Raw genomic sequence first — 21,721 nt, 5'->3', positions numbered from 1 at the left:
CAATCTGAGTACTTGAAGAAATGTACCTCTTTAACGAAATGTTATGGAAATGAAATCGATTTAGAGAACGGTGTCAAGGTAATTATCGCACCTTCTTGAATAGTAGGTGAAATGGAATTGGTCAAGTCGCTAATTTATAGTAATAACTACTGTACAAGTTAGCATTACAAGCGTTTATCTGCAGCTTCCAGTGAGTCGTTGTGAAGAATTATTTTGGTCATGGTTTAAATTCTCTCTCGAGACATCGAAATCTCCAATACTTATTTTCATGAATTCTGATGACGCCAACTTCATTCTAGATCACGTATAACTTATTTTTGCGAAAGAGTGTGTTTGCTCAAATAAGAACGATAGTACCAATTTCCAGATAGAGAGATTTCAAAAATAACTGAAAATTTAAATCGGACGTTTCTTATTCGATATATAAGAACCTTTATAAACTTACAGTGATAAAACTAATCTATAAATATTTTACTAAATGTCCAAGATTTCTTCTCTCTCTCTCACTCACACACACACTTTTTGAAGTATCTTGAGTATCAAAATTCTTTTTTTTTTTTTTTCTCACAGAGCCTAGATACTTAAGATTGCCATTAATAGCTGTAAATAGTTTTAGTAATTAATTATCTTTAAAGCTGTTAAATAACTTGGACTCTTAATTTTCGGAAATAAACGTATTATGTTTTATTTTCATTAACACAGTATATATTATCTACAAACAATACAGTCATTGATACATTGTTTTAGTAGTAAGCCAAAGAATTATGAGAAATTAAGCCAGGGATACATGAGAACATTTTACAGTTGAAATCTTCAATTACATCGAGATTCCCTTTCTATGCTTAAATATTTTTTTTTCTCGCCGGCAAAAGTTGGTCATTGGTGGAGCCTCTGCTACTAATGGCTCAGTTAAGTTAAGAAGGGACCAATCGTTCGATGCTGTTGGCACACTCTCCCTCGATGAGTCTTTGGACTCCTTGGAGGTGTCAAATAATAATAAATTAACCAAAAAATATTCTTTCTTAAATTTTATAAATGTGCAAGCGTGTACACTTCAATCAAATAAGCTTTAAATGTGTACAAAAATTAACATCCGAACACTATCCGGGAAATGTTTATTTGTTTCCCACATTTATAAAAGAGCAACTATAAATATATTTATCATCCGAAACAGCGTCTGTATAATTTTTGTCTGCAAAAAATTCGAACTTCAAACACAAGCATATCATCAAATACAATATTCTCTATCACTAGACATTTAATAGAAATGAGCTCTGAGAGACAGCAACGCAAGGCGTAATAACCAGTAATTGGTAGTTACAAGAAGCACATATCATAGCAAAATATATTCAGACACAAATGTCGATAAATGAATTATTCAAATCATTCGAGCAGAAACTACACATTCGACAGTTCAAACGTAGTATCCACACAGATTGAGTTGCACGCTACGCCTGATCGAATGAACGAAAGGGCATTATGAGAGGGCCATGAAATTAAATTTGTTTTTTGATTTACTAAGTACTGTGCCTTTTACCAGATGACAACTTCTATATATTCAGCAGTAAGAAGAAACAAATTTAATTTCTCATCGGACTACCAGCCACCGAGAACACTTACTTCGACTAGTAATATCTATGACAGTATGGTGCCGACGTAATTTCGGCAGAGACGAGTAGCACTGTATACTTTACTTAAAATGTCAGAGAATTTCCAAAAATAAAATAGCATATGTTTACACACCTGTAAACATATAGAAAACTTATGGAAGGGGCGGGAAAAATCAGCTGGATTTTTCCCGCCCCTTCACCTGAGCATCATAGCTGCTCCTGAGCATCACCTGAGCATCATAGCTGCTCCATCAGTCGCAAGGTAGAACGACTGGAAACATGCTCATATTGTACAGAGGGGTGCAGAGAAGACTTTCTGCTCATCCATGTTAAGGAGGAGCAGCAAAAAAAAAAAAAAAAAATCAAAACGTCCTCAACACTAGAAGATCTGGGCAGCATTAACTGAAGTGACATTGTTTATGCTACTACTGTAACACGTTTATCAGTTACAGCTGTATTTCCACCACAAATGGTCTAGCTTGCAGAATGGAGTCATGTCATGTGTTAATGCTGCTATACGTAGAAGTGGCAACAGCGGTAATGCTCTTTATTCGGCCAGTAATTTTCATCTCTTTGGACCACTGAAGGAACACTTGGTTGGTACATCACTTCGAACTGCGTGTTATGCATATGTCAGAATAAAGTCCTTCAAATTAAGGTAACGAGAATAAGTTCTTGTTACTTTATTTTCTGAAACACTCGCATTTTTCTGCCCGTCTTCAGCAGTACACATCCAGATGTCATGCTGAAACAGAACGCTTACGTAGACATTATTGAACAAATTACTGCTAATTAACAGAAAATTAATCATTTAGTCATCACATTGCTAACATATGAGTTACGTTTAACAAAATTTCTAATGCATATTCTGCTCTAACATCATTTCACGAGAAAATTATAATAAATAAGTTGTTGCTATAAGAACAATTTGAAGATGTTTATTATTTTGAAAAATTCAAAATAATAAACTTCTTCAAAGATAAATCTATCTTTGAAGGTGTTTATACGTCATAAATTCACTCGATCTGAAAACATATATAATAGAAGAAACTTAAATGATATGTAGTAAACATCTATCTTAGTGGGCAATTAAAGTTATGCTTAAGAATAATGTATTACATTTGAGGTCCTACGATGTTGTTACACCTGATATCTTGAGAATATAGTATTCTCAGTTATCATGGTGTAGCGTGAAAAATAAATAACCTAAATAAAAACCCCTGCATAAAAAGGATAATTTAATTAATAAAATATTCTTGCATCCAGTATAAATTGAGTAAAATGTAAAGGTCTATTGTTTAGTTAAGATAACAAAAGAAAAGAATGTATTAAGATGTATTATGACTAAACAAGGAATTTGTATTAAATAAGTAGCTAATTAATATAGTAATGCGATTAAGAATGAAAGAGTTAAGTGCATAAGTATAAAAGAATGAGTCATGAAATACGCTATGTAAGAGGCTACAGATTAAGCATTAAGTAGAATTCTGAGAAAAGGTTTAAAAGGGGGTTAAGATAGAGGCTAACAAGAGAAATAACGGAATATCGCTTAGGGCCTATACCCGGATAGAAACTTCGTTACGAGTTGCCGATCAAAATGACGTATGGCGGCCAAATGCTACCCAATTGGTAGACAGACGGAAGACAAGTAGGAGGTGGGAAAAAGAAGTAAGAAAGGGCGCCGTTAGGGAGGCAGCTATAAAAGGGTTGGTAAACCCCCCCTCGTGGCTTTTCGAAGAGTAGGCTCTTTTGGGTTTTGGGGAAGACGTTTAGATAGTCAAGGAGGCTTGAGGCCTTTTTGCCTTTTGCCAGAAGAGAAGAAACGTTTGGATAGTCGCGGTGGTTTGAGTTTGGTTTTCTAGTGGATTTCACGGTGTTCCTGAGTGGAGAGATATGGCTTATATCCTCATGCCACAACAAGGAATCGAAGGTGAGCGGGAAAGCTATTCCCGTATTCCTATGTAGAAAGCGAAATATACCATAGAGTCATAGGAAGTTGTGAAAATATCGATGTCCTCGTTTCGGATGGTACAGCCGATGGCGCAGATGTTTATATAACCCTGAATTGCAAGAAGTTATGCAAACAAGTTCGTTCAGTAGAAGGTAAAGGCCCGTAAGTGAAGCTAAAGAAAGGTATTGTGAATTTTGTCTTATGTTAACTAGAAGTTGTTTGTGATAAGTACCATTGTCATAATACGGAACTGTTAAAGTGATTAGGGAGAAATTATAATAGGACTTTAGGATTTGATAGAGAGTGTTAAAAGTAAGCTAGCTAGTGTTGATAATTTGTGAATAATTAATTATCCTAAGAATCTTGAGTGCCTACTACATTGTAAAAGGAAAGTTAATGACATAGTTGTGTGTTAATGAAGTAAATGGTTTTGTTAATGTTGAGTTTGATTAGTGTAAATTGAGTAATCAAGTAGCCTGAGGAATTTGAATGCCTAGTGTGATGTGTAGAGAATCGGAATTTGTCATAAGTATGTGCTAGAGTAGTTAATGATTTTGTTAGTGTACTTGAAGTTGAATAATCTAATAATGTGTGGTGATCTAATTTTTCCATGTTAAGTGAATTCATGTTTTGTATGAAATTTTGTGGCGGAATGATGGTAGTAACTTTTGTCGAATCACAGCCCAACTACTTGTATTAAGCTAATTTTAGTATGTAAGTAATTTAGTTGAGTATTTTGATATGTACCATGTTTAGAGAAATAATAAACCTTTTATTTAATGATAAAAAAGTTGTCTGATATTGCTAATCCAATGCACTGCTTAGAAACATTCGAGCCTAACCACGCGGGAAATTAATGTTAAGAAACGGGAAGTTTAAGGAATTAATGTTGAGTAACAAGGAATAGTGTCACGACTGCAATAGTTACACTTTCAGATATTTGAGTTCCTTTTCTCTGTTTATGTATAAAATATCTTAAACTAAATATCCCAAAGGGCGCAGTTAAAATACAAATACTAGGGATACTACGGGGAACAATAGCTCAGATATTGGTAGAAATTTTGGTGATGTCTTGAAAGTAGAAGTTAGGAGAATATAGACGAAGGCAGTTTGTAAGACAAACAAAATCATAAGATAGGGACATAACAATGTTCAGTTTACACACTAACTTACTCTTGAACGCAAAAATGTCTTGTATGGTATCGGTATGGCATGGAGATTTACGAACGCAGAGCTTTTACTTTGGCACGAGTTACTTTGGTAAGTCGAAATGTCTTCAGTAGTACAATACCAAGGCAACTTACACTGAAGGTCTTAAGAGCACTCCATAATCGCTGTATCCACTTTCGTTTACTTGACACTTTTGCATATTCTTAATAAGATAGCAAGATTTCAAATGAAAGATTTAATTATTCTCCCGGTATGGCATTTTAGTCCTAAATGTTGAACTATAACGCACATCCTCTTGTGGTTTACTTGGGACACATGGATTAAACTAGAAAATAAATAATTACGCATTGCAGAATAAAAAGGAAAATACAAGCACCATATTTTATTAACTAAATTATCCTCATATCGTGTAAATCTTTGAAGATGTTCGTACCTATTTGGGCTTTGCGATCGGTATATTTTTCTATAAAAATTTACAGAATCTGCATTAAATGTTAGATTAGGTTACTTTTGGCTTGCCATGGCATCATGAAGTCTCTTGGATACTGCATCAGTCACCCTGATGCAGCACATAAAACCTGGACTTTTTTGTCATAAAAATACTCTCCTAAAACACTAGCCCAACAATCATTTCCTCGCTTATTAAGAATGACTTATTAAGTATGTCCTTGCTGATTCGCGAGTTGACATCATGACACACACACATATATATTGAAAAGAGTAAAGGATTTTTCCACTCGACTTCCTCGTATTTGAAATGTACTTTGGGTGATTTCGTTTGCCTTCTCTAGCCTTAACATCTTATTTATATGATTTTCAGTTTAAAACCTTTTCTCTTTGCAAAAGTAAAACAACTCCCTAAATATGTATTCGTTACTGTTTTTTATAGTCTCGCCTAAGAAAGGTTGGGATTGTGAACCTATATCGTAATACCATGGGTGGGCTAAATATTCCGAAAGCTCTCCACTAGAGAACAAGCATGACAATCTCCAGTGTGAGTGAATAAAATCATCAGTCCACTGCCTGTTATGTCTACCTGAAGACTCATCCACGTTCCAGCTAGGTTTCGCGACGTGGTTGGATAGTTGAAATAAACTTTCCTTTTCGTTTAATAGGCGCAGTACTAGTATATAATGTTTTTTGAACGTGAAAAATTTTTAAGTTTGTATTTTTCTTTGTCTAAGGTTACACATAACTAACATCTAGAAATGTTAGAATTCCAAACTTTTGGGAAAGTTATGAGTTTTATGCAGGAAGTTTTATATGTGAATACAAACACAGTGAACATGCTTGTGAACTGTGCAGACATTAGTGTGAAAGAAAACAAATTGGCCAGATTCTCTATTATACTATAGGTTGAACTTACTTCCTTTCTTTTTCACTCCCAGTTTTAAACTCATTTGGTACGAATTTGTTCCATGGCTTGTCCCATCTTGAACCGCTTTAAAAGTCGTTGAAAGACATCTTTGTGAAAATGGGATTCTTGGTAAACGGACTGGTTATCTAATATGCATTTCGCCAGTGTGCGATCGCAGTCACAGAGTAACACTCCACAGTAGTCATCAGCTTCCTTTTTTTCTGAATAAATTAGAATGCAAAAATTAAAGTATCACAAATCGAGGTGGTAGTTGTACAAAACAAACGTATTCATTCTTATGCTATTAACAAACTTGACTTCTTGAGAAGGAGTGGGGTGAAAGTAATAGAATATATTTCAATATCAAAGATAATATTTGTGATTATTATTATTAAAATTAATTTTAATTACTAAAATTAAATTTTGAATACGCAGTATGATGATTATTATTATTACGTGACAAGGTGCCCAAGGCCTCATTGCGGGAAGGAGGGCTCTACTCCACACGTCTCGACATCTTCACTACAGTACTTATTTCTCCAGCTGCACATAACGACACTACTGCCATCAGCACACAACACCATCCGCCGCCCACCATCAACGACAATAGTATTTTCTGTCTATAAATTGTGTTTCTGCGATTTAAGGTGATAATTTCTCTAATATCCATTTAATCATGACTTGTTTCATGATTAAATGGATATTAGACTGTTTCAAAGCATTTAAATTCAGCAATGGCTTAAAGCCCTGAATTTTAGTATTAATTAAACCTTATATTAACTCTACGAAATGACACTTGATCTAGATATCGAGATATCCTTCTGATTATTAAATTCTGCATGTGTCGTAATATAATAGAATTCATAGCTCACAAAGCCGTATTATTTTTACTACTGTTATCGTTAACAGTATTGTTACCGTTACTTGAAAATTTGGAACACATTATCTATTCCGTTTTTCACTTCAAAAATAACTATATGCAGGAAACAACATTGTAATTGTGTTGCTAGCTGACTTAAAATTATGCGTGATATTAAATATATACAGGCCCGGCTGGTGGCGTGTGCGAAGTGTGCAATATACACAGGCGCCGCAGAAGAAAAGGCGCCTAAAAGATGTCAAAAAATATGAGATAAGAGTTTAAACGAACAACGAATGGTACAAAATGGTGTGTATATATATATATATATATATATATATATATATACACACACACACACATACCGGGTTATAATAGTTAAATTATCGGTACTCTTGAATGTGGAATGTTATCAGAGGCAATGTTATTCATGTTTATGACTTCTTTTTTTTTTTGTGGTTTGCTAAAAAAAAAAAAAAAAAAAAAAAAAAATCACGTTGTTCAGAAGCGACGCTACTCAATGAGTTGTCAGTCAGTAAATGAGGCATAACAAGCAGTGGGTGCAACTCGAAAAGAATACCTCGAACCTTACCAGAGCGTGAACCTAATTCTGAATCAGAGCTATGAGAACAGTAATAATACCGCAACTGAAATTACATAACTTTATCCCTTTCCAGGCGCAAATGAGTTAATGACATGGTTAGCCGAGTGACTTGTGTATCCGCTCGCTATCCTGTAGGGTAAATATCTACGAATATTCTTAGATGATAGACAATTTTCATTGTGAAACTACTATTGCTATTGGAGGACTGAAGCGGCTTAAAGTTTCATGTTTGATTTCTGGATTATATAACCCTTACCCACTTATAGTACTGATGTAATTTATAATAGACATTATAAATTTATAATGAATCTCACCCATAAGACTTGCAAGTCTTTTATGGGTGAGATTCACATACAAAAAAAAAAAAAATCTTAATTAACTGTAAGAAGTTGAAAATGCTGTTATAACGGATGGAGAATATTGTGCATCATCAGCAGCCATATTTTTGTTAATTCACTTGTAGATGATCTTCACGTTTTTGTTTTTATGAAATATTCCCTATATTTCATAGGGAATCTTTCTAAATCATTTCGTGATATAATAGGAGAAGAGGTGTTCAATTCCCCCCCCCCCCCACACACATCCCTTTTCCGACTGCCAGTTAATTTCAAACGCTTCATTCTGGAATGGTGTACTTTTCGCAGTAAGATACTCATTTTGACTCTGAGGGATATCAAATATCCCATTTAGCCTGTTTAGGGCATGCGATATTGTTAAAGTTACCCATTTCTCTGTAATCAGTTGTATTACTTCTCAGCACACAGAAAAAAAGAGAAAAAAAAGAATCAGTCTTTTCTGTCTAATGAACATCTTTTGTATTCCATACAGAATTATTACATAAAAGATTATAATTATTATAATGCGATATAATAATTACTGATTGAATGAAAGCCAACTAGAATTTCTTAATTCTGTGTATGCTTTTTATTCCGGGATTACGATGGCAAGAAGTGTTAAACAGAAGCGAGCGTTAATCTTTTAATATATACGTTCATCGTTTGACATTTTCTTGATCTTGGCAGTGAATGAAGTATACAATTGGCTTATCCAATCAGGGAATGATCACTGAAGTCTTATAAAGTTGTTGTTAGAAAACTAAGCATGATTGCTTGCATTTTTCTGTCTCCCCTTCCATTTCTTTCATTTACTCTTTATTTATTTTTCATAACAAACTTCTTAGTTGCTAATTGGTACAGTCGTTTTGGATTGTGTTTAGACAATGATATCGTTAGCTGGACAGAACCTGGCATGGGTTGGGACCATGTTTAAATGCCTTATATTTTTAAGTCTCTCTTTCTCCTTAATGTTATGAACAATATTTTTCCATAATACTTATTTGAATATATCCTGGCATATTCAAATAATTTTTTTTATTGATTTTTGCCCTCGGATTTATATAAAAGCATCCTGAGAGGACTGATGTTTAACTATTATTTGCCATTAATCAATTTCAGTAGAAAGTGTTTTTTTTTTTTTTAATGGTGATTGACAATATAAATGGCAGGTAGTTTGAGATAACCATTCTAGGAAAGACTGAAGTGACTTGAAATAAGTTCCATATTTGTCTTTATATCAGAGTTTCCGCATTATTTAGCCTTAGCTCATCTCTGGTGCTAATGTACAGTAGGTACATTAGCACCGTGGATGAGCAAAGTGAATGAGAAAAATGTTAGGTACGTTATTTTTCCAGGTTGCACTGGTTTATCAACTGAAAAATTGACAAAGAATAAAATACAGCAGTTCATGCGAAATATCACATAAAATGTCACAAAGAACATTTTTTAATCTAATGATGGATTGCTAGATTAACTATCAAAATTATGAGTCAAAAATCTGGGTTTAAACATTGCTTATGATTTTTCTTATAGTCAGTCAGTCAGTCACGAAACAGATACAAAATCATGTCCAGTCAAGTAACTTTTTATAGGAGACAAACACACAAACAAATGGACCCCACATTATATATAAAATACTTGCCACATATTAGCTGATTTCCTTCCAGTCTCCAGCTGTACCACCATAAATAAATGGAAAGCGAACTGCTTCCGCAAGCACCCATTATCTTACCATAGCACCGATCATGGTTCTTACAACAGCTGGATAAACGAAAGAAAAGCCAGATGAAGAATTTCATTGATATTTAGGAAGAAACAGTGTAGCATCCTTCAACTTAATTATTTACAAGTCAACATGTATTTATTTCTGTTAAAATAAAAAAAAATATATTTTGAAAACTAAAGTGGCAGGTATTATACTAAGCGAATATAGGATGGGATGATGTACTACAACATCCTCATTTAAGAGTGTTCCGAAATCTTGATGATTGATATGAATATTCCTCGGATATTGTGTAGCAATTATGAAGTTTTTATTCTAATTATTAATTGACGGCTCCAAGAGGATTTAGATTTTTTTATGAGAGCATTTAGAGAACATTATGTACATTTTATGCCTAAGACCAGAGAAAATCGTTAAGACTTATACTAAATAATTTTCTTCATTTCTGTAGAAGTATAATTATTTTCTTGGATTTAATTTTATATTAATATCACTACATTTATTACACATTATTCATCTACTGAGGTATAAACATGGAAACATGGTTTCTAATTTTTCAGATACTTTTGATTGAATCGGAATTGATTTATTCTCAGAAAAGAAGTTTAATTCTAGAAATTCCAGTAATCTAATTTTTATTAATTTCTATAATATTCTGTTGTTGTTTTTTGGGGGTGGGGGAGGAAACTGGAAGAAGAATAGAATTCGTTTATAATTAAAGTCAATTTTGTTTCCAATTTATAAACCTATGTTGCTGAAGCCTTCTTGAAAATCTTATGGAACTATGCCAGTCATCAACGATATGTTAAAAATATAAATTAATGGCTGCATAATGTAAAACTGGTATTCTTTGCCAGTTTTTAGCTACAATTGCTACAGTTCTCTGCATTGTAGTCTAAAGTTTTAGTAGAATTTAAGAAATTTAATGAGCTTTTTAATTTCATTTTCAAAATATGGAAAATAGATGCATGAAGTTATTTCTTTCGGTGTAAGATCGATGATTGCCAGATTAGATCATACATTGAACAAAGGATTGTTCAACGTATGATCTAATTGGATTTGTTCTTTAAGATTCGTCCCAAATAATCGGCTGTCCCAATTAACCAGATTCTCGTGTGTGTGGGGGGGGGGGTAAAATTCCCTTTTCTTCTAATATAAGCCATTTATACTTACTTATCTATTGCATCAACGGGTTCTCCGTCACCACCATATCCACAATAGTTACCATAACTATACAGCGGTAAAAACTTTTGCATCACTCTAATCATCATTATCTTCAGCTGTAATAGGTTTCTTTTTTCCCTTTCGGTCTTTGCTTTTTCTCTGAGGTAAGCACCATCTGTCCAATAGGAAACAAATTATCATTCACTAGTCTATCATCATGTATTATTTAGTATTATTTGTATTATTGACGAAAGACAGTTTGAAATTAAATCATTGGGATTAAACGAAAGTGAAAGGGTGAAAAATTCAGCGCATCCCAAAACCGTTCTGCAGAGAGTGATAGGTGAATCCAGTAAAATCCATTAAGGTGTGATGGCCTATAATTTGATGCACGTATGTGTAAAAGTACATCAAAAAATACTACTTCTAATCTGAATTAGTTTTTTTTTATTTTTTTTAATTCCACTGTCTAGTATGAATATTTAAACTAGTTGTCAGTCTCTTTGGGTGCATTACCGAAATTTCATAATGAAATTCGCAAATTTAAGAAAATAAAAAGTTTAGAAAACATCTTCATTTTTGTAGTTTGTAGTGAAATATAAAATCTTATTAAGTATTTATTAATGATTGCACTAAAGAAACAAGGATTTGTCTCTAAAATCAAAACACTTGGATTCTGTATATCTTGGAGAGGTAGAATTTGAAAACAGACCCTCCCCATCACATCGTATTCTTTGTTGCAAGTATATGCCAAAACATAAACTTGTTAAGTATTCGGCAAGTAAATTGGCAACTCACAAAAATACCATACATAGAATCCATCAATTATGTACATCGATTTAAAGAAACAAGCGAAATGATACGATATCTGACCCAGTGCAATAAAAACCAGGGTCTCATCTTAAATCAGCTGTGGGCTGCATATATAAAAGACTTTCATATTAATGAATTAGAGTCTGAGAGGAGTTACGCATCACATTGCAACAGTTAGGCCATCTTACTACGACATTCATCATCTTATTCAAGTTTTGATTGAATAATGACAGTTATTATTTGGAAATCTGTCTGTGAATACATTTTTTCTCTTTGTATTTTAATATAAAAATGGATATTAATGTTATGCGAAACTAGTAATTAATTAAATAAAGTGATTTTTTGCTGAAAAAAAACAAATATAAAATAAGGTTTTTCGTGGTACTTGCCAGACAAAAAAATATGGACATATCAAGATACAGAAACATTAACTTGTTTGCTAAGTATTGTTCAATGATAAAAAAAAATGTAAGATAAATATTTGAAAAAATGTAAGATAAATATTAAAAAAAACTATTCAAGTTCTTGCATATTTTATCATATTTACAATAAGAAATTTTAAAAAAAATTAAGTCTAACCAAAAAGTTATTTAATTTTCTTTTGTTAGCACCTCTGCATGTCTCTATTTAAAAATAGTTACAGTAGTTTTCCATTATACCGTTGTCCTTATTATGAATAATCGTGCACCCTACTAACTGCACCAAGGGTTTCAGAAAAAGAATCCATGTTTGAATGAAGCGAAACATCAGCGCCATTGTTTCCACTACTTTATAGGTACTTGGCTATACGTTGATCCACTAGTTCTTTATAGTTTTCAGCTTTATTGTTGTCTCAATAACTCTTCAGAGGTATCTTTAGTGATTTCCAGATTATTCGTTCTATTATTATTATTACGTGACACCTTCAGGGAGTCCTAGGACTCATCGCGAGTAGGCACTCTACTTCGCTAAATACATCTCACCCTCTCCACTATTTAATTCTATTACTATTACTACTACGACACTACTGTCATCAACGCCATCTACCGCCCATCATCACCAACAATAGTATGCATTTTTATAGTGAGACATTTCGAATTCTTCATAGTACATTTTTAATTTTGATGTCTAACAAGCATATACCTTCCTTAAGTTTAGCTGCTGCAATTTTTCGGCCTTCTTACACTTTCGTGCCTGAATATAGATCGATTTTTGTCTTACCCTTTAACAAAGTTGTTCATAAGATCTAATTTAATATGTAGTGGCTGAAGAAATGTTTTCTTGGGGTCAATAGTTATCTTGGCATAATGTCAAGTCATCCAAATCTAAAATCATGTTGCTCATCATTTAATTTAATATCAATGATTAATTTATAATTTCTTGAATGAGTTTTGCCCAGATTCAAGGTACATACATGTTTTCTATTTATTTTGAACCTTTTTGTTTAAAGAAATACTTTTTAAATAGTTTAAATGAAACTATTTAAAAAGTAACTATTTATCTCTTCTTTATTTTAACAGCTCATTCTTGAATTTTGTTTGCTTTGATGTTATTTCTTAATCTTCACCATCTTTCAAGTTTTCAACAAGAACAGTTTAATAAAGTTTCAGTTAAGGATTGTTTCTTTGGTTAATTAGAAACTGGAAGTTTTTTTGGTTTCTAATTAATCTCCATATTTTCTTCTATGCCGTAAAAATGGTGTTCGAGCTGTTTTGAATAGCTATTCCTCGATTCTCTTTTTATTTTCAGGGTGTTGTTACTGGTTTAAGAAATTAGTTTTTGTTTTTCTTTGCCTATTCCCATTTTCATCGTTAGATTTATCCTATAGATGTGCCAAATAAGGCTTCTTTTGTTATTTTCCCCAGCTCTTCTTTTTACCCCTTATTTTCCAGCTGTTCTCTCCCCAACCCCTAAGTCTTCATGTACGGTTTGTTTAATATTCTTAGTGATTTCCAATCTTTGATTCAATTCTGTGCTTTCATCAAAATGACTATTTTGTTAAATTGATATTTTATTCTTTACTATAGTGTTTCATATTTAATATTATTTTTCAATTTTTTTCCCCGTGAATCGCAATTTTCCAATGAGTAATGCATAATCGTCCGCGCCGTTAGCCGAGTGGCTATTCGCTTCGCAACCATATGCCCGGGAAAAGAATGTCCTATGTTCGATTCCGGTCGCTGACGTGAGGAGCTTGAGATCTTTCTCAGACATAGCCAAGTTAGCAGGTCTTGGGCGTGGACCGCAGGGTTTTTCTCCCCAGTTTATCTGGGGTTTTTCCTCCCGCAAGCAGGCAAACCGGCCCCATGAACACGCGCTTCTACAGACATAGGACACCTCCAAGAATAAGGAGTAACCAACCTATTCCGTAGAATTTCGGTCCCGAATGCCGACACGGTAAAAAGTGTAAGTCTACGCGTGAGCGTAAATCAGGAAATGCATAGTCATTTACTACATCAGCCGATGCTATCATTTATTTCTTCAGGCTTAATATTTCTGTTATGCATGAGCTTCCAAATAGCCATGTAAAATGTAAAATTCTGTAAAATGCATTGATAATGATACTGTTTAATGTTAATTAACTTCTTTAACTAGAGAATTAAAATTAAATAAATTAAAGCATCCTCGTTGATTGAATGATATAACATTAAATCAAAAAGACGACATAAGGAATATACTCGAATTTAATTATTTTGCATTTCGTTGGTATTTCCAATTTTTAGATTTCTTTATCCGACACGTTGTGCCGTATTGTTAATCCAGTTGCAATCTCGTTGTTGCATTTAATCATCATCGTGTATCGTCCTCACTGCGAGGGTGCAGCACCATGTCCTTCCAGTCATCTCTGTTGGCAGCTACTCTTTTTGTTTCAGTATAGTCATATGATCCTGTCTATGATCTTACATCATCAAACCATGTCCTTCTTTTTTTTTTTTTTTTTTACCTCTTGATACTCTTCCCATAATCCTTCTAAAACTGTCAGTGTCCTCTGTCCTGCTGATCCCTTGTTTCCTTTAGCAACCTAATTTTATATCTCAAGCTGATAACTAGTTTCATAATGTTCTCCTGCGTTAGCCCTTGAATAATGATGTGGCTTTCATGTTGTCTGGTTCAGCTATCTCTTATCACGCTAAGATTCAAGGAGGAGTTAAAGAGGGCTAATCACTCATTTATATCTGGTTCTATTTATTATTATTATTATTTTTATTCACATAATTGATACACAGTCAAAACAAGATATCATATAAATAAAAATTTGACTCGTGATTCAGAACAATTCCGATTCTACCCAAGAATCTAAGAATAATCCATCAGGTAGCGTCGTAAAATATGCACTGTTCAAAGTAATGCTATTTTTTGTAGGTCATATGGGGTCACTTCATTGATTTTTAATTGCTGTAAATAGTTGGACAGCTTCTTTGAAGTTTACCGATAACTAAATATGACTTTCATGTGTTAAAGCCACAGTGGGCAAACTTCGATTGCCAGATCTCGATATTTAGTAATTTTTTCAAGTTCTTTGTTGTTATCACTGGGTACTGCCATATCGATAATCCAAACCTATCGATGTTTGATAATTGTAATGTCAGGTTTATTGTGTTCCAAATGCCGATCAGTTTGTATTCTAAAGTCCCAGAGAATTTTTGCTGTTTCGTTTTCCAATACTGTCTCTATTTTATGCTGCCACCAGTTATCAGAAGTAGGAAAGCCATATTTTTTGCATACATGCCAATGAACTATTTTGGCCACTAGATTATGGCGGTATTTATAGTCAATTTGAGCTATTTTGCTGCAGGCACTGATTAGATGTTCTACAGTCTCATCTTTCTGATCGCATAATCTGCATTTTCTGTTATTATCGATGTTGAAAATTTTTGCTTTGATTGCATTAGTTTGTAATGCCTGTTCTTGAACTGCTAGAATAAATCCTTCTGTTTATTTTTTAATATGTCCGTGTTGTAGCCATTGCCATGTCTTGTTCCGTAAATTTTGTCCTCAGTATCTCGAAGAAATTAGCCATGCAAGGGTTTATTTTTCCAGCGCACGCACATATCGGATATTTTGTTGTTTCTTTTTGTAATCGGATTTGTTTCCTCTTGTGTAATTGCTTGAAGCATTGGCTCAGAGATATTGTCGATGTAATTTCTTAAACCAATTTCTTCTTCTTCCACAGTCTGTCTCATTTGCAGCAGACCCCGTCCACCTATTCTCCTCAGTAGGTACAACCGATCAACATCACTTCATGGATGTAATGCATGATGCATAGTCATTAGTTTTCTAGTTTTGCGGTCTAAGTTTGTCCAGGTCTTCTTTTGTGCAATTTATTATGCCAGCTGTGTATCGGATCACTGATATAGCCTAAGAATTCATTGCTCTAATTGTGTTTAATCCGTTTAGTTTTGTTTTCAGAATATTTCTAACTCTTTTGATGTATTCTGATGCTACCTGTTGTTTAACTTGCGAGTGTAGAATATCATTGGCTTCTAATATTCCTAGGTATTTATAGTGTTCGTCAGCTGAAATTGCTTTTATATATTTCTCTTGATCAAAATTAAAATTTCTGGTGTCATTAAGTTTTCCTCGTTTAATAGATAAAATTGCGCATTTATCTAAACCAAATTTCATTTTGATGTCCTGAACTGAAAATACGAATTATGTTCAATAAAGAATATTTGCTGGGCCGATTTTCCATATAGGTTCAAGTCATCCATATACAACAGATGGGAAATTTTAATATTACATTTAGGAATTTCATATCCAAGTTTTATTTTCTTCAGAATCATAGACAAAGGTATTAAAAAAAAATGTTGAAGAGCAATGGTGACAAGGAATCACCTTGGAAAATTCCACGTTTAATGCTGATATCTCTAAATTGTTCATTATTCACTTAATGTTGTTTTCCATGATTTCATAGCACTAGCCAGAAACAAACATATGTTTTTGCTAATTCCAAATATTTTTAGTGATTTTAGGATCCAGGAGTGTGGGAGGAATCGAATGCTTTCTTGTAATATATCCATGCCATGTTTAAATTATTTTTTTGTCTTTTTGAGTTTCTGAGAATCATTTTATTAATAAGGATCTGGTCTTTTGTTCAATCGGATAAATCTGATTATCTGATAAGTAGTGGTATATGGAATTTGCTATGTTGCAATGAACAGCTTAAGCAAAGTTGGTAGGCATGTTATTGGACGATAGTTACTTGGGTCTGCATCCTTATCCTTATCTTTCATGAAGAGAAAAGTGCACCCAGATATCATCCAGTCTTCCACTGAGCCAGACTGCAACAAATAATTAAATTGTTCTGCCATTCGATCATGTAGGCTGGTTAGATGTTTTAACCAAAATCCATGTAGTTCGTCTTTGCAGGTGCACTCCAGTTTTTTAATTTTCTAGCCTTGAGAACTGACCATTTCTTTAGTGATAATGATATTTTGCATGATAATAATAATTATTAATTACATTTTTTGTAGAAAAGAGAGCACAAGTACTCAGTTTTAGTAAGTAAATGAATATTACATTGTTCATTTACTTAAGAATGAATATTATTAAAATGAATATTCTCGAAAGAATGAATATTACATTGTTTTGCTTACTGCAAATTCAACGATAAAATGGTCTGCATGTTCAGCGCTGTAACTGGCTATTTTGGGGCGCGAGGAAAATTCTAATTATGCATATTATTCGAAGGGAGAGAGAATGCATCCTAGCTTTCAGTTTTTATTAACAATATTCATGCATGAAATAACAGAAATATTTTTTACTTTGTTTCTGTATATATTGTACTTTTGATTTTGCTGCCTGAGGCGATTTTCCCGTTTACTTTTTTTTTTAGTTACGACACTGCATAATTCACCCGAATGTTTGCCTGTGTTAATATTAGAAGAAGAGTGCGTAGTAAATTGGAACAGATTTTTGTTATTTCAGTCTTTTTTTTCTTCTTCTAAATAACTGTTACATGTACATCTTTCCGGATAGAAACGAAGGAGTCTACATTGCTCGTGGTTCATTTATGCATATTTGAAAATGGTTTGTTATCTTAGACATATTTTTGGTCATAATTTCATTCTGTAGATCAAGATAGCTCTGATATTTTATTTTTCCATTCGAAGTATCTCTGTAAGGCAGAAACTATACTCATTTATATTAGGTTTTTTTTTGGCTTCTCTTCTTCTCTCTCTATTAAGTATTTTAAATAACTAGCGAACACATTCCTGTGGTAAACACATTTTGAGGATTTCGTAATTTTCTGTACAGCAGTTTGTTTTGGTTAATGATTTTTTTCCCCTCCTGATATATCTTAATCTATCTTAATTTTCATCGCAAAGAAAAGTCGCTGGATCTAATTTTTTTCCTCGCGTATTTAGGTAGACAAGCCTTTTAATGGTATTTGTTGTTATGCTTTTCAATGTAAGCACCAATTAAAAAAAAATCTTATCGTAAAGAGTACACGAAGAAATTGAAATTTGAAAATGTATAAACATGATGTAAACATTAAATCAACTTTCTGATAACTATGCCTATCTACAGCTGATTGCTAGAAAAACAAATGGGATATTCTGTTTTTTTATTCCACCAAGCATAGTTCGTACGTTGTTAAAAGAAATCGTAGTAGCTGTTCTTGAGATAAACTACAGAAAGGAAACCAAATTTAGTCCCAATTAGAATTTCGCGCGTCTTGTAACAGGGTATAATCAGGATTTTTTCGTTGACCGTTCCAAAGTTTGCACTCAGTATTTATTTATTTTTTCCTTTATCAGTTAAGTGCTGAACTTAATTTTTCTTAAAATGTGTATCCTCTTGAATTTTCTGACAATTATTTTTAGCTATTAAGGATTTCATTAGGTTCTGCATTCAAAAGCCAACCTAAAGTACTAATGCTCGACAGGGCTGCGAATTTTTGGGTTAGTATTTACATTCAAAATGTAAAGCAGTTAAACAAGATTTATACATATTCCGTATATAGCAGCATCCAACTCATTGGTTCTGATATTTTCCTTATTTCGTTTTCTTCTAAAATTACTTTACCGTGAACTTATTTTATATTAGTTCATATATGGGAATGTTAAATCTAAGTTAAACTTACCACTTCGAAGCAAAACCATGAAACTCAGTAGCAGGGTTATTTTCACTTCCTTCATCTTAGGGCAGGTGTTCTGCTGAACGATTTGACTGTTTGCTATTTTAAATGCAAAACTACGTATGAGGTGACGTAAACGTTGGCAGATGTTCTTTCATTTTCAGTTCATCCTAGTAAACGAACACGGAAATGTAATACATGATTTGTTAAAATTACTTTTGCAATACAGGGATCGACGGGAAAAAAGAGGACATTCAAAACAGTATACCAAACGTGATTAGGTAGTGAAGAAAAGATCAATTATGAAAATTTGCGTATTTTTTTATGATGTCGCGAAGGAAATAGACCAAGGTAATGGCTATTACAAGATGTTTCAGCAAAGCCTTTTTGTTCTGCATAAGAGCAGATTATCAAAAATGCTTGAAGATGAATAGGAAAAAAAGTTAATAGATAGACAGTAAGTAGTATTTGGAAGGGAGTAATAGAGTATTTAGGGTATTGACAAAGAATTTAATTTTGGAAATCATATTGGCAACACAAGTAATAATAGTCCAACAACTTATAATTGTCAGTTTCATGAAAAGAAGCTTCACTTGTAAGAGAAAGAAAATTGTGATATAATACATGTGAGATATATAAAACAGAATGATAACAGTTCACATATACATTAAGGGGATAAAAATCCCTTATTGTTTTTTTTCAGCAAGTAAGCGAAACTCTAAGATCGAAAACTACGATCTAAGCGTTTCAATGCCGACGAACTATCGGCGAATCCAAGCGTAAGTGACCACTTGGTAGTGCCACACCAAGGCAACTCGATGCAAAGGTGGAGCAAGATCCCTCACTATTCTTGATATTTTCTCATAATGTAAAAACACACAGCTCCTAGGAGATGTAATACTGCTTATCCCCTTAATTTATCAACTTCCCCAGAAAAATAAAATATCCGTTTGGCTTTTCTTCTTAGTTCACATATACATTTGAGCATGAATAACGATAGAAAGCGCGTATTTGCTACTACGTTGCTTGTTAGTTCGTGGACTGTTGTATGCTGCCGGTAACTATGTGCGTGTCGTGATGAATTAGAGATGACCAGACCTCATGTAAAATCATCCTTCGTTTTTGTTGCACTATAGAAGATGTTTCGTCATTTCAGCTGATTCAGTTTTTTAGTTTATTCAAGTAATTAACCTGATGATGTGAAACAAAGATTTTCACGAAACTAGTCTAAAAATCAATGAAAATAGTGTTTCTTGTTCAACTTGTGTAATTTATAACGAAAAAGATATTCCTAGCATGCCCTCTCTCCACAGAAGCCTACGCAACTAATACTTTTGCGCAAATCTCTGAGACCAGTTTTACTTGCACAGGTTTTTAATATATACCAAGAAAATCATGTATTCGGAGGAGAGTCTCTCTAAATGCGTGGAGAGATCGCATCTAGATGATCGAGACTCATTTGGTTAGTTGAATTTGTTCAATTTATATAACAGAAGACAGGGAATATGTTCAATTGTAGTTTGACTTAGTTCAGGACGTATGTAACATTTTGTTGCACTTTTCTTAAATGACTGTAGTAGAAGGCACAATAAAAAGAAATAATTAAGTAGTTTCGGCTGGAGTATAGATTAATTAAAATGTACGTATAATAATTATTATTACTTGACACCTCTAAGAAGTCTAAGGACTCATCGTGAGAGGGCACACCACTCCACTGCACAACCCATCGTCTCCTCTACTTAATCCTACAACAACATTACTACCATCTACAACCCACCTCCACCACCAACAGTATTTTTGTCTGTAAATTGCGCGTGTTCTCACAGTCCATTTATCTGCATGCGGGATAAAAAGCATGAGTTTTCGGGAGAAAAAAGCCCTGTTACCTCCATATCAAGAATCATTAAAGCAAAAATTCGAACTGTAACTTCGAACTGCTGTAACTTCGGTTCTAAAATATTAATGATCCGCTACTTTTATTTAACATAAGTATTCGAGACACGGCATACTAAATGTGAAGTTTAACTTCTGTTAATATATAAACTATGGCAGTTTGAAAAGAACTAAAATGTCTAAAAATCATCCCCCCCTTTTTTTCCCTAAGGCAATACTGACACCTAATAATTTCTCTATGCCGATGAGAAGGATTCGCATCAACCGATTTAGCTAAATCTGGACTATAGTTTTCTTAAGTTCTTTATTGAAAATTTCAGAACAAATAGACAAAAATGAAAGGCGTTGTATGTAGCAGAGCGTGTTTGCTTCCTTTTACCGGTCATATCGTTCGACTGATTTTATCCAATTTTGAATACAGAGTTGACTTACTATACATAACTTGTAGAGACCAGAGAAAACGTTTATCATGAATTTTGTCTAGCACAGCACCTGTTGGGCTTCATTATAACATCAGTAGTTTGTTATAATGAGACTCGACTCTGGTTTCTAGCATTGCTTTAGGTCCATAAAAATATACGTTTAATCGGACTAAAAAAAAGGGGGTAATGAGTACGCTTCTTTGAGTCGCATTGTTCAAATTATTCAAAACAAATTTGGAATATACTTGTTTCCCATGAAGGGTTGAAAAAGAGTGAGATGGGGGGGGGGAATAAATGGAGAGGTTCGCATAATAAGGGGAGGTCACATAATTCAACCAATTTCGACAGTCTTTCCCTCGACTGTTTGTTTTACCACTTCCTGCTTTCTCAGTACTTTGACTCACTTTTTTACACGTAAAATTATTTTATGAGATCTAATTTAGCGCTAGCGAACATGTTGAGAGTGTTGTGTATTTTTATATAAATATGTAAAAATAAATAAATATAAGGATTTGAGAGGATGAAGAAGATAAACCAGACTTATAAGTTGGGTGGTAAATCTTAAGTTATCGTTTCGGTCAAAATAGTTAATTACTCGGTGTATGATTAAGTTATAGTCAGTCTTGGATTTCCTTATTTTTTCATAAAACCGGTTTTGAGCACATTTGGTGGTAGTAATATGTTCTGTATAAACATGAATTTGAATAATTCGTGGAGTTGTCTCCATCCCAGATGGGCTTAGTATCCTGGCTTAATATTC

General features: G+C 33.5%; 1 protein-coding gene across 1 annotated transcript; it reads right to left on the bottom strand.

Annotated features, from left to right (window-relative positions):
• Positions 1-770: 770 nt before the first annotated feature.
• Positions 771-10,936, bottom strand: LOC150103048 (phospholipase A2 SSD387-like). The gene is made up of 4 exons (XM_090398146.1): positions 10,783-10,936; positions 9,529-9,647; positions 6,098-6,309; positions 771-976 (listed from the first exon to the last, which is right to left on the bottom strand). The coding sequence occupies exons 1-3, from the start codon at positions 10,878-10,880 to the stop codon at positions 6,128-6,130; spliced, it is 399 nt and encodes a 132-aa protein (XP_090254272.1). The 5' UTR covers positions 10,881-10,936; the 3' UTR covers positions 771-976; positions 6,098-6,127.
• Positions 10,937-21,721: the final 10,785 nt, after the last annotated feature.

This window comes from Typopeltis vanoorti, chromosome 9 (assembly GCF_054136105.1).
Source record: "Typopeltis vanoorti isolate ZY-2024b chromosome 9, IOZ_Tvanoo_1.0, whole genome shotgun sequence".
NCBI classification, from domain to species: domain Eukaryota; kingdom Metazoa; phylum Arthropoda; class Arachnida; order Uropygi; family Thelyphonidae; genus Typopeltis; species Typopeltis vanoorti.
This window is presented reverse-complemented; position numbering and strand designations above follow the sequence as displayed.